At 38.9% G+C, this 15,303-nt stretch overlaps 1 protein-coding gene across 2 annotated transcripts in view; it reads left to right on the top strand.

The window, feature by feature from the left end:
• The window catches only part of LOC134751391 (uncharacterized), a 277,631-nt gene that overhangs the window by 201,588 nt on the left and 60,740 nt on the right, over nt 1-15,303 (top strand). For both annotated transcript variants that reach the window (XM_063686769.1, XM_063686767.1), the window contains exon 4: nt 15,048-15,218. In XM_063686769.1, coding sequence (XP_063542839.1) covers nt 15,048-15,218 — 171 coding nt within the window. The remainder of the gene's footprint in view (nt 1-15,047; nt 15,219-15,303) is intronic.

Below are 15,303 nucleotides of genomic sequence, written 5' to 3'. Positions count from 1 at the left end.
TGACATCATTTAGACATCGTTTTGATCAGAAGCCCTAGTGTAAATTTCATTCGATAGCGTGATGTGACGTACGCATTTGCGTTAAGTGTTTTTTCTATGGGATTTTGAGTTTCCAAAACATCCCGCTTCGCACGCTGTTCAAAACCCCGTACATAATGGGAACGCGTACGTCTGTCACGCTATTGAATGAAATTCACACTAGGGCTTCTGATCAGAACGATGTCTAAATGATGTCATTTGGATATCATTCGCGCGTTAATTTCACTTGAAATTATCTCGCTTTCGAAACCCCAATGCACCTTGCCTCACAGATATACAGTAACATTGCCCATACTGTTAATTGACTATAATTTCATGGTTTACTCACTTGTTTTAGTCACTCGCGCGACATGTTTCGGAGAGCCTAGGTCTCCTTTCACAAGTACTAATAGTGCGAGCAGCGTTTACGACGACCGTGTATTGCGTAAACCGTGAAATTATTTAATATTAGTATGTCTCACAAGTCTCACAACAGTTTAAATTCGAAAAGGCATAAAGTCCAGTGATGTACAGTTAAAAGTGTTGCTGTTTGTACGTCGAGCAAATAATGCTCCCATTCCCAAGTATTGTTTTTATTCGTTACAACACGTGTTTTGTCTCAAGCCATTTTATAGTCCGTTGAGTCAGTTTTATCCACAGGTCTGTTGTTCCTAAAGGGGCCCACTGATTATCAGCCCGCCGGACGATATCAGCCTGTCCGTTAGAACAAAAATTTGACAGTTTTAAAATTTTTGTTCTAACTGACATGCTGGTAGCGTCCGACGGACTGATAATCAGTGGGCCCCTAAATATTTATAGATCACCTTCTTGTCCATCCGTCTGTACGTCTGTCTGTTAGTTCGTCTATCAAGACGTTTTTTACCGAAAAAAGAATTTCAAATGCACTATAATAACGATCTAAAGACACGACCGTATCTCGCGATTCCTTACTTACCTAAATAATGTCCCGAGCGTACTTGACGAGTTGAAGCGCCCTCGAACGGCTGCCGACTGTACTTGAGAAGGTTTGTGGGCATCGTTAGTCGTGGACACTCGGCATAGATTAAATGTGATCATATTTAATAAATAATATGGGAGTTTTAAACTGAAAGAGATATTATACACTAAAGAACCGGGTGTGGCCGGGTGGTCTAGTGGTCAGGACGTTAGCCGCGTAACTGTCTTGTAGACTTGGTCACTTTTTCTTTAGTGTATGATATCTCTTTCAGTTTATAATTTATATACAGGGTGTTCTTAGCCATTGGACAAAGCTGAAATCTACATATGCATTAGGGTATTTCCAATCAGTATACCAAGTATCATATACCTACAACCGGTGTAGCCACGGTGTAGCGGTTACGAAGAAATTAACAAATTACGATTTTTTACTTTGGAGCAGCTCCTGAGGTAATAAATAGTATGAAACCTTCTTCAACCTTATTGATTATCTTTCTTTATTTGTGACATTAACAATATTCTGACTTTTGACAAATATCATCATTGCCGCACATTTTCGGACAAGGTGTCAAAAACACTGCCAATGATTAATACAGCATATTTCTTTTTGTTGTCGATCATTGGAATAAATGTTTGTTTGAAAATGTGTTTTTTTATCTTTTGGCTAATTAAAAAAATATTAACTTTAGAGCATTCATGAGAAGTAACCCTACCTGGGATTTCAGGGTTTGTCCAATGTACCCAACCCTGTGTGACTACTTAAAAAACACAAATCAAATTGATTTGTTCCCTAGTTGAATATGAGAATTTGTTTGACAAAAATGAAATGAGTATATATGGTAATTTGATACATTCATCGTATGTGGTCTGACACCCAATTGGCAAAAGAGGCCATGGCAGACCACTGATGTATTGGTACGAAGATATAAAGAGAACAGCCGGTACAGACTGGACAGTAGGGACAAATGGATAGCAATGGAGGCCTTTATCCACCCTAGGGATTCTTGAAGAAATAAAACAATAATTATAAGTTTTATATTTATATTATTTTTAACTGTTTTACAAAGAATAAGGCTTTTTAAATTTTTATTTTTTTTATTAATAAGAACGTGCCATATATTTTTAAACACCTTGTCGTTTAAGATATGAAAATATTGCAGGGAACTGTAATTTATACATCCAATGATAATAACAAAAAAAACTAACACAAGAAAACACTAAACCTGCAAAACGACAGAAAAAACTTCACCTCACGAAAATTAAGTTTCCACACAGGTTACAAAAACGCTTATAAAATCACAAACGTAAAACTAAAACAGCGCCAAGTCCGTAAAAACTCAAACAAGTTAAGCCCGCATAATACCCTCTATTGTTGTCCATTGTTCCGGCGGATCATGGGGTAATTTATTCGTTTGGACACTTCACAAAAGAACTGGAATGTTGGTTACATTTTACAGTCTTGCGGTGAGTGGGTTTTTTGGTAAGGTACGATTTGATGCGGAAAATGAAAGTTTGCGTTTGCAAATTGTTGATGGGGTTAACATTGAAACATCTAGAACATTTTTAATTTTTAGGGTTCCGTACCCAAAGGGTAAAAACGGGACCCTATTACTAAGACTCCTCTGTCTGTCTGTCCGTCTGTCTGTCACCAGGCTGTATCTCATCAAACGTGATAGCTAGACGGCTGAAATTTTCACAGATGTTGTATTTCTGTTGCCGCTATAACAACAAATACTAAAAAGTACGGAACCCTCGGTGGGCGAGTCCGACTCGCACTTGTCCGGTTTTTATTTTTATTCGTCTCTGGCAAGGGAAGACTAGGACTTTCGACCTTTTGGAATACCGGTCCGACCGCTGCTACCAACTGAGCTACGGAGGTTTAGCAGAATCGTGCGAATTTATACACTCCTTCCTTCCCTATGCTTACTAGAGATGCAACGGTTAGTTGTTTGGCCGGATAACGGTACCGGATGTTCGGCCTGACCATCGGCCGAATATTATCGACGGAACGATACCGTAGTCACGTACGTACGTGTTTGTAGTGAACGTTCGTGCGAAATGAGTGCGCGTGCAAGTGAGTGGAATGTTTAAATTGTTTTAAAATAGTTAACGAGTACGATTATGACCATGACTTTCTCAAATCCAATTTGTTTACTCCGAAATCAAGCAAAGTCACTATCCGGTATCCGGCCGGATAGTGCGTCACGCCTTAGGGAGGCTCATTACAACATCTACCCATAAGAAAGTTTGAATATCACAGACGTTTCTGCTTGAAAAAATTAGAATCTTAAATTTCACGGTGAGTTTATCAAAATAGACTTTATCGAGTTTAAAAAAAAATCATTGCTATCCTAAGTAAAATATTTTTGCTTCTAGAATCTGGCGAGTTTTGTATATTTCCTTTCCGATTCACAAATTAGAACATTAAAGGTATCGAATTCTGTTGAAATCGGAAACAAAACAAACCTTTAACAGATTTTATATGATTGACAGGCGAGACACAAGGCAGAGGCATGTTTATGATAAGAACTTACCCTAACCTTTTAGACCTTCATTCACCAAGAGGAAATGTCAGAAAAATAAGCAATTTTCTTTTATTTGCTAATGGAAACGTGAATGGGCATGATTCAAAGATGCTAGCATTATTATCATTTATATTTGCTACTAACGTTGGACATGTAGTAGGTACTTACTTATAGTTTAGCAATTTAGCAATAAGAGTCATTAAATGCGTAGGACTAAAACGGCGTAAGTCTCGATATTTTCGATGAATATATTTAGTCCGACTAAATTTTATTTATCGAAAATATCGAAACTTACGCCGTTTTAAAAGAAATGAAAGGAGATAGTACTACAATAACGATTAAACATCATAATGATAATGAATAACGCACAATTTTAAACAAAGAAGTTGCTAAAACAATCACATCCAACTTTTATTGGGTTAACTTGCAAAAATATTGAATTATATCAGATATCACCAGGCATCGTAAACTGCGAGCGAAATCCATTGAAATGACGTACTTTGACTTGACAACAACCCTAGTACTTCAATGGATTTCGCTCGCAGTTTACGATGCCTAGATATCACACACATTTGTTAGTTATCGGAAAGTATATCAACCTAAAGACTTGACCTAAGTATGAAGACGGCAACGAGTCAGCGTTGTCACAAGCGCGTTGCCGCGGTCCATTCTTAGTACTATAGAAAATAAAGTCCTTACAAAATAAAATGTTTTTTGCAATACAACGATAACTATTATAATGCCCTTAAATGTGTAAAATTTCAAATAAAAGAGACATTGACACAAATGATAATAAATCCAAAATGACAGATGTAGATAGTCTACTGTTTAACTTTTAAATTAGTAAAATACACGATACAAAATATCTTCAAAGTACAAAGATAAAGTCGCCCATTAATTATTAAAAGTTCTTCGGTTTTTGCCCATTCACTGGCATTGATCAGTCGCCCGGCCTCTGCGCTAATTGAGATGGATCTCCGCAGTCAAACCGTATTGTTTTCTAGATGAAAGAACTGCTAAAAAGGTCTTTTTAAGAAGAACGAAGTTGGGTTTTGTAATTTAAACTGTAGTGAATCATCCTAACTTTAAATAAGGTACGGTTTAACTCACGTATTTTTCATACTTCAGCATACTTGTCATTGTCACGACATGTAAGCTGCGCGAGGAGCGACAGTACGCGGCGCGCGGCTATTTAATTGTGAACGCTATTCATGTACTGTTAGTGCTAATGGAGACCTAGCCAAAACATGTTGCGCGGGTGACATAAATTATAGATCGCCGTCTGAGGCTAATAATGTACGGTGGGGCGTAAGGACGCCGAGCGAAATAGAACAATATTATAAATTATGTAATGATAGTTTAAAAAACATTGACATGCCAATAGATTTGATTAAGTGTTGCGGACGTTTTTGTACTGAGCCTCATCATAAGATTACAATAAATAAATTGTATGAAAATATTGTGTCGAGTTTGTGTCTGGCTGCCAGTAATACCTACTGTAACCGTAGCACTAACCGCCGGCGAAATAAGTGTGTTGCGGGCTGGAATCGACACGTAAGTGACGCTCATTCGGAGGCTAGGGCGAAGCTTAAGCGTTGGAAGTGGTACGGGTGCCCGTCATCAGGTCAGATTTTTGAGGAGATGGTGGAGGCGAGAAAAGTTTTTAAAGGTAGGCTGAAATGGTGCCAGAACCATCAGGATCAAATAATTATGGATAAACTTGCTTCGCACCACTCTAGTTCCGACTTTAGCAGTTTTTGGAAAAGTACCAATAAGTTAAGTTCATCGCATAGTCTCCCTGTGAGCGTTGATGGCGTTGCCGAGGCGCAAGCGATTGCAAACCTTTTTAAAGAGCATTTTCAAGTAAAGTCGCCGCTTGCACCGACAGCTACTGGCATCGCTGCTGAGCAACGTCATGGACCGGTTCCTACCCTGATTAAAGCAGACGACATTCGTGTTGCGCTACGAAAGATGAAAAGGGGGAAATCGCCGGGACATGACGGGCTTAGTATCGAACATTTAAAACATGCTGGAGCGCACTTACCCAGAGTACTTGCTTTGCTTTATAACTTGTGCCTCGGCCATTCCTACCTGCCGCCAGCACTCATGCGCACTTTAGTAGTGCCCATTGTTAAAAATAGAACTGGTGACGTATCGGATAAATCGAATTACAGGCCTATTTCGCTGGCTACAATAGTGGCGAAGGTGCTTGACAGCGTGCTCAACACACATCTAGACAAGTACGTGCGATTACACGAAGCTCAGTTCGGTTTTAGGCCTGGGCTTTCTACGGAAAGTGCAATTGTTGTGTTGAAGCATGCTGTCAGGTATTATACTCAGAGGAAGACGTCAGTTTTTGGCTGTTTCCTAGACCTCTCAAAGGCGTTCGATTTAGTCTCATACGACATCTTGTGGGATAAATTAAAACTTGCTGGAGTACCTTTAGACCTTGTGACCATTTTGCAGCATTGGTATGGTAACCAAATCAATGTTGTAAAGTGGGCAAACGCACTGTCTTCGCCGTATGTGCTCGAGTGCGGGGTAAGGCAGGGGGGACTTACTTCACCTAAGCTATTTAATTTATATATGAATGCACTGATTGAGGAGCTAAGCAGTGAGCATGCGGGGTGTTTTATAGACGGCGTTAGTCATAACAATATTAGCTATGCCGATGACATGGCGCTGCTGGCTCCATCGGTCGGTGCACTCAATAGATTGATTAGCATTTGTGAAAAGTATGCTCTTTCTCACGGGCTCGCATACAATCTGCGTAAGACGGTGTATATGATATTCAGGGCTCCGAGCACGGAAGGCCCGGATATGTCACTACCTGTAATACTAAACGGAGCTCCAGTTAATAGAGTTAGTCAGTTTAAGTATATATATATATATATATATAGGCCACTGGATAACAGACAATTTAAAAGATGATGTAGATGTAGAACGGGAGCGCAGAGCGCTGGCGGTTCGGGCGAACATGCTCGCCCGCAGATTTGCGCGGTGTACACCTGCAGTCAAAACTACGCTCTTTAGAGCATACTGCACTTCGCTGTACTCGGCTGCGCTGTGGGTGGACTGTACGCAACGGTCGCTCAGCTCTCTGCGCGTCCAGTATAATAATGCTTTCAGGGCGCTGCTGGGGTTGTCACGTTTCTGCAGTGCATCGACCATGTTCGCGGAAGCACGCGTAGACAGTTTCAATGCTCTGCTGCGGAAAAAGATGGCATCGCTTCTGAACAGAATACGTGACAGCCCAAACAGCCTCCTGAACACAATAGCTGTAAGGAATGAGTGCTCAATAATGCAACACTTAATTAAAAATACGTTGTCAGTAGTGAGGTACGAATACTAACATAGTTTTTAGGTTTAGTTTGTAGATTACTAACAAAAATGGATCTTGTTATCTAAATAAATAAACGTTTTTTTTTTTTTTTATAAATACGCGAGTTAATCCGTAAAATTAGCTTAAAGTGGGGTTTTATATTGTTGCAGACTTTTGCAATGTTAGGTTTGTCAACCATCTTGTATAAATCCCACAGTAACCTATGGATGGCTTGTGTTATGCGCTTATACGACAATGTTGTATAATTAGACTTATATTGACCGGGAATGGACCGTGATTACTTTTTGTATTGTTTTCGAGCTCCCGATATTTCTACGCAGTTACATGCATCTTGTTCACGGGTAACTGAAGATAGCGGGTGGGTGTCAAAGTTGTGTAGACCACGCTCGGTTTACCCTCATTCGTGCACGTCGGCTGCGTTCGCTTTCAACGTTACCACCGGTCGCATTCACACTCGTTGGTCTGGTCGCATTCACACTCGTTGGTCTGGTCGCGTTCACACGTTGGTCTGTCCAAGCACACTACACTCACAGTGTCACTACGCGTGTTTGATTCGGATATCACTGTTTTCTTACACAAACAAATCACAATATCGGGAGCTCGAAAACAATACAAAAGGTAATCACGGTCCATTTGCCTTCTGTAACCTTTACCTTTACCTACATCACAACCGTGAAAAACTCCAAAAAAGAGCTTCCAAAACCCAAAGGCGGAACCCTGTCCGCTATTTATAAAACAATTACTTTGGCAATCTCGCACAATGAGTCAGTGACAGGGGACTGACCCCTGACACGAGACCATTTTGTCAACACTAATGCCTTAAAAACTCCCGCTTTTTAGCTCCTCGTTCGATAAATCTTCGGAGATGTAAAGCCCCATTTAAGCCCATCACAGACCGAGCGATAATATACCGATATCTTTTACGTACTGCATCTGCAGATGCCTTGCGATATATCGGTATATTTCGTCTCTCTTACAATGTAGGTGCTAGACAAAGAGAGCGATAAATATTTTGGTATTGTTGCGTGTGTGATGCTTAGCGATCGTTGCTTGTGTGATGCTTAGCGAGCTGTCGTTATATGTCGGTATCTACCGATATTAAATAAATAAATATTATAGGATAGGAGGATTATTATTATTGGCCGATATATCGCTCCATCTGTGACGAGCGTTAGACGGTTCAAGAACTTGCATCCGATTTGAGCATTTCGGTATTTTTATCGATCGACTGAATTCATTGTAGGTACCTACCTACTCTGTGTAGTCAAGACACAATTTGGTTTTGCGAGCCACATTAGGGCGTTTCATAATCCGGATAAGAATTGTTGATGGGGTCATGCACTGCCGGATGCGGCAAGGAAGATTGAGTGTGTAGTTGGCAATGTACCGAATATTGCATACAATTTCTCGCCCTGTCTAAATGGGCCTTTAGATCCTATTGTTATACGGATGTTCTCATTTTAAATTTCGCTTAAGTAAGGTTGCGTTTGATCACCAATTTACAGTTGTAACTGCGTGGTATTTCACGCTTACAAAAAGTTTGGACATACCTGTGTGTAAAGCTATCTATCTATTATTTACCCCCTTTATTCATAATTTATTTCATTAAGACAAACGACTATTAGCTAATTGAGGCTTGTAATCCGTTTATGAATAAAGAGCTTCTTAAATAGTCGGTAGTGAAATAGCCCATAAATATAATTGGTTTCGTATAATACATTGTATGTAATTAAATGTAATGAAAATAATGTAATCTATCTCATGTAATTAAATGTAATTTAATTAAATTATTGACGTGTAATATGTAACAATATTATTAATAAATGAGTATGAGTATGAGTATCGTCATCACATCAGGAATTTACTAATGAAGTACTAATTTTACGCAAAGTCGCGGGCAGAAGCTACCAGTACACTAAAGTTCACATCACAAACGATCTCGAGGTAAACAGTTCAATAATCAAGGACAAACTTTAACCTTTACTTAACCCGCCACGTGTAGAATATAAATAACAAATTGTTCCGTAGCTAGGTACTTAATTAATGAATACACCTATATACTTACCATTTGTAACCATTACGTTGTAACAAGCCGACAAATTATAGCCGATCATGCTAAAGGTCATGACATTGTATGTGGCTTTCCAATAGAGAAGGGTCCTTATGCTTCATGTACGTAAAGAACTTTTCATAAAAAAAGGCTCCTTTTGTTTCATGTGCCCCTGGACCCTTTTCTGATAGAAAGGTACTTGGCATATGAAGCATAAGGACACTTTTCTGATGGAAAGCCACAATGAGACCAGTAGTAGTTATTTTTGTTTTGTTTTACTTATCCGTAAAAATAATTCCATATTACGTACTGCAGGTGCATATAGCCTAACATGGCGGCTTGCTCATTGCTACTTAACTAAAGCTTATTGTGTCACTGATACTTTTGAATGCAAACAGTAGACTTATATATTTATATTTGTAATACTATATTACCTAGTGTTTCAGATAATTGGTATGTACGTTGTTCTAACCTATACATACTTAAAATATAGTGTTTAGATAAACACTATACTTAAAGTAAGTGTCAGATGACACAAATATTCTACACTAAATGTCACGAATTCAACAATATAACCAAACCCAACGTCCTACAGTACTCCAATTATCCATAATTACGCTCCCAAGCTCGAAAATCAATACTAAATTTAGTTATTAATTGATTCAGCCAGATACACGGGTAACGAATTTCCCCTCCATTATTCTTTCGTCTAATTGTTTCCTAACACCGCGATTTTGTCTTTTATTTCGGATCAAAGAGGACAATGCTGAGTTGGTGACGTCAGGGGACAATGTGCCGGGCATTCTTTGGTGTGTCGCCGGCTTTACAATGGGAGATTGTGAGGGCCAGTACAGTAGAGTCTTGAGATCTTTTTGAATACATCTAGAAGAGTTAATTGAAGATGTCCTAAGATGTTCATTTCCATTCCGTTATATTACTAAGGTTACGTGACTGAATACCAGTAGTACCCACTGAATTTGAAATAAAACTTATTCAATATTTTTAATGCCTCCAGATAATATCCCAACACATTTTCACTCACATATGACAAATTGCCTCATAGCTTCGCACTGTCAATTCAACGTTGTATCATAAATCCACAGACGGCTTATCTAACCAGAGCGCTAATGTATGATATAATTAAATTAATTAACTAATTGAACTTGGGACCTGGGCACAAAGTTCCAGGTATTTGACTAGTTATATCTCTAAAATAGCGTTTACTTAGTGTTTACTGTGGCACAGGGCGGACACGTTATACGTCAAAAATTACTTGCGTTTCTATATGTGAACGGCAGGTCTGTACACGCGGCATGCGTCATTGTGTGAGTAAGTTGCTTAAAATGAGTACTGTACTAAGTGGTCGGCAAAAGGTCGTCAATCTGCTGTCGCGGGGCGAGGTAATTAGAATCGGGGCGGGGCGGTGCGTGGCCGTTCTGTATGATAATACTATTACTTATTCTGTGACTGTGGTATTGATAATAAAATATAATATATGTTTGATAAAATTACCGGTATAAATCTAATAGTTATAACTGTTATAAGTCAAAGATATCTGAAAGGTAAGTGTTCCAGTGCTCGACATGCTAATGCCCAATAGTTGACACCCTGTTGTAATTTCTATTGCTAATGATAAGTTTAAAGATGAAATGTACTGGGACAGTGACGAGCACTTGAACCTCTACCTTATAAGTTAAAGACTGTCTTAATATGTATTTATTTATGGTATCTAAATGTATTTTATTCACAACCTCTCTTTTAATAGGAAATATTACGCGAAACTCTGCCACGAAGATAGTCTTATAATAAAAATTATCAGGATGACATGGGTTTAGATGTTTAGGCTTTGATTGGAAATAATAGGCAAGATACTAAATTACAATTATAGTACACAATTGTATTTTTTTTTGTAGGTTGTTACGTTTGTATAAGAATTTCCGCGAGGTAGTAAAAAAGCCGATTTCCACGATATTTTTTTATACTTCCAATATTATTTAAGTAAAGGTTACAGTTAATTTTGAAACAATGCCAAGTAATGCAGAAGAATTATAAAAGAAATCCAATATTATATTGATCTAAAGTTATAGTTTTCCCCTAATTTTCATTTTCCTATTGACTGCTATACCTACACATTTTGTCCCCTATATAAAGAAAATACTAATTCAAACTTTCAACATTTTTACAGTAAATGTGCGCGACTGTTGTAGCCAACTACGGTTAAGCACACTGCTTATTATAAGCTTAACTGCACTGCTTAACCGTTAAGCTTACTGAGACAATTGGTAATTATTCTTCAGCCCATTATACAATCTGTGGCTTAAATGATCCTTCAAGATAAACCTTAGACACAGAATAAATAGTACTAGGTACAGAAGGTTCACTCTCTAACAAAACGCGTCTATTACAACAGATATGACCGTAAGGTGGCGCAAGCGCGAGCTGGCGTCCGTTCCGTAGCGGTGCGCAGCAACTACTATGGCTAGACACCAAAATTGGTGTGGGCTGCATGTATTTGTAGCGACGCGACGAAATCGCGGAGTGAGCCACGCCTGCCTTACGTTAAGCTAAGGTTAGCCTAACTTTTTAGCTTACGGCTTTTATGATATTGTTTGACATGACACATTTTATAATGTGTAAAAATCGTGAAAGTTAAAGTTAAGTTTTTTGTAACACATTTTAAGTTGGCCTATAGAAGTAACCCTCGTCCCTAAGATATCAAATGACTTTGGCGCGGACGCGGACAGAAACTAAAATGTAAATAACCAAACCAAAGGAACACGACGGATCGCCGTCTATTACCTAAGGCTAACGCGTGTTTGTATTACAATCATCATAACTTTGACGCACAAAACGCCTTAAAGCCGTGTACACACTATTCTGACGAGGGTCGGCGTTAATGCTCAAATGCTCAAACACCCTAATTTCCCTACTGCGTTCCCATTGGCTAAACGAGCGCGAGCGAATCTGTGTATATCTTGGCTCAGCCAATTTAACGTGACCTCGAAAGTTTGGCTTGTTTGCGTTTCCGTTCTTAATTTAAAAAATCAAAAATGATTTCGTATGTCCGCCCGGCTGCTCTCTTAAAAAATGGCGGAGACATACATTTGTTCAGTTAGCTGTAGGCAGACGACGGCGACGTTTATATTGGACCGTTTTATCTTAAGTATAAAGATATCTGAGGGAAATTTGTAGATGAATGAATGTATAGGGCTCAATACATTCCACGTCTCTTCTCTTTTCGCTCGCTCTAATTACAACCCTTAACCTTTTCGACGCCGTGTCAAACACAAAAGCTGTCATCCATACGCCACGTCACCGAAGTGTCGAAACTGAAATTTTATGCATATGTAGGTCTATGTTGCTCTGTAGTCTATGAACCAACGGTGCGGTTTTAAAGTAAGGATTTTCAATCCGCCGAAAGCTGTGCTGCCCCTTACATTTCTCGCACACCTCCTATACTGGTTCACCTGAGTATATGACTCTCTAACCGAATGGAATTACGTTTCAGCTCAAGCAGTGATATATTGGCGAACATTTTTTATCCCGAATCTTTTGTGCATTCTACTTCAATTTGGCCTGACGCTGATTTATGACCAGTGTGGAGGTGACTTTATTTTAATTTGGATGAAAGATTTTTAAGAGATTTTGTAGTCGGCTTCAGATGGCGTTGAAAGGAAAAGGTTTTCTTAAATTTTCTATTGTGAGCTTTTTACCTTTATGAACAGATACCTATATATTCATGAAATTTCTCCTTTGTATCCGCCTCGGGACGTGACACCAATAATGAGACGTAAACCTAAGCAATTTAACATCAGTTTTTAAACACTGTATCATTTTACCTGTTGCTTAAGTTTGACGTTTCAATAATTTCTGTCTGTATTAAAAGAAATGGCGTCACAGAAATATATCGTCGCTATACTTACTCAGCCTCATATCTGCAACAATAATTTGATGGAAATGTCGCTTTTCTTTCATTCCGAATACGGGTGTTTTTGTCATCAAATGAGTGTTGCAGATACGAGGTTGAGTAAGTATAGCGACGGTATGTATTTGTGCTACAACTTAAATTTGAATCACTTCCTCGTGTCTGATTGAGCTGAAATTTGGCATATTTCCGTGTTTCCGATGACAATCCAATAATATGCTAACATAGAGCATGATTATGCAGTCGGAAGGTAGCCAACGCAACTCTTCGATAAAAAAAACATAAAAACATTGAGTTTAGGCTCATAAGGAAGATCTCGAGAAGTACTAGACAGACATGCAAAGGACAGAAATGTATCAGAAAGAATGCTTGACGGTAACTTGTTCCATGGCTACTGTGACATTACGTCAATCACACGCAAAAACCTTAAGACATCAACAATAAAAGGTAATCTCGTTCGGCAAGTAATTTCGATCACAATGGTTGAATCTCGGCCGGCTCCTAATGGTTTTGAGACAAAAAGTTGGCCAAGAACATATCGGGGAAAGGTTCTGTAGCTCTTATTCGAGATTTGTCGACCGGTCTTTCCTAGTGGGTAGTGACCCTGCCTATGAAGCCGATGGTCCCGGGTTCGAATCCCGGTAAGGGCATTTATTTGTGTGATAAGCACAGATATTTGTTCCTGTCATGGGTGTTTTCTATGTATATAAGTATTTATATATTATATATATCGTTGTCTGAGTACCCACCACACAAGCCTTCTTGAGCTTACCGTGGGGCTTAGTCAATTTGTGTAAAAAAATGTCCTATAATATTTATTTATTTATTGTTTTCAGTTATGAAGGGTTCTGTGACAGGTGTAATCGCAGTAAAATTTATGATTTAAAATGAGTTTTAGTAAAAGAGCTTATGCCAATGAATCTAAAAAACAATAATGACTATATCTTATTAGCTTAATTATTATTGTAAATTTACGACAAAGAAGACTGGGAATTTATCCGGCTTTATTTTTTCAATTTTAATAACCTGTTACGATTATCATGATCTCTTCATATCAGTAGTTATATCTTTCTTATTAGTCGATACATCACTATAAATTTTGTTGATATTCTACGTCCAATGTAGTTTATCGTCTAACTTTGCCATCAAAGACCCTAGAAGCCGCCATGTCTCTAATATAATAATAATGGATAGGGGTTCTTCCTTGGACTACGGTACCCCAAAACCGACCGATTCTTCGAGATAATTACATGTATGTTTTTGCCACGTGAACGGTTTTTGCGAGACCTTGTTAAGGCGGTGTAGGACAGGCCCTGGGACCTTTCGGGCCGTTATTTCAGGGATCCCAGATCGGGAACGTATTTATGAGGTTTTTCAGTCGACTTTAGTATAGAAGAGCGTAGAGCTAATATCAGGTGAACTTTTCGGCTTGAGCTCGGGTGTAATAATTAGACAATAACGCAAGTTGGAGTTTTTAATGTAATGTTATTTCTAGTTGGTAAAGTTAACCTTTATAAAGTTAATTAAAGTAATAAAAGAAGTCGAGAACAAATTAATGATGTCATAAATACAGATTGTAGCTGGTAATCTAGTCTAGGTTCTAGGTTTTCTAAGAAATAATGAGCCTATTCTGAGGGTTTTAATCTTAATAGGTACTTAAATTGCAATATTTATTAAATGTAACCGAATCTTACGGAATTAAAATTACTACGAACATTAACCGAATCACAGAAAAGTCTATTCGAGAACATGATCTTTTAGACATATAGACCATTTCAATTCGAGTTTTTGTTATTCGATCTGTTTCCGACATGATACTGAATACTGTTAAATCATTTCTTCAACCAAAAACCTCACGTTTGACACCGACTGACAGATCAATATCATATCGAATAACTAAAACTCGAATTGGCCTGCTAGTTGCAAGTATTTAATTAGATTGAAGCCCCGTAGACAACATGCCAATCGCTAACGCTCCGTAACGAACGAAACGCAACTGTCACTGTCACACTAATATTTAATGGAAGAGAGACACAAAGCGATTCGATGGCGAAGGGCAAGCGATTGACACCTCAGCTAGAGTCCAAATCTCATCGGCATATACAAGTAAAAAACTGGATCCAGGGTGACAGTCCCCTTGTTTAATAATGCCAGCTTGTTTAATAACATATTTCTTATTATTTTATTTCTCTCACACACCGTATAAAACATGAAACCCCATTGTTGCAGTGGCATGCTCGACCGTGACGGTGACCAAGTGCCAGGCCGCGCTGCGCACGCTGCAGGCGTTCCCGTTCTTCAAGCCGACCTGCCTCTGCCGCGAGCCGAACGTGGACCCCGAGTGCAACTCCTTCCGCGACTTTCTGTTCGATCATCCTTGCGTCTTCGTCATGAAGAAGGGTGAGTTTGTGACCAAGTGCCAGGTGCTCTGGACTCTGCAGGCGTTCCTGTTCTTCAAGCCGACCTGCCTCTGCCACGAGCCGAA

This window comes from Cydia strobilella, chromosome 22 (genome assembly GCF_947568885.1).
Source record: "Cydia strobilella chromosome 22, ilCydStro3.1, whole genome shotgun sequence".
In the NCBI taxonomy this organism is placed as follows: Eukaryota; Metazoa; Arthropoda; class Insecta; order Lepidoptera; family Tortricidae; genus Cydia; species Cydia strobilella.
The sequence above is the reverse complement of the archived record's forward strand: the minus strand, read 5'-3'. Positions and strand labels throughout refer to the sequence as shown.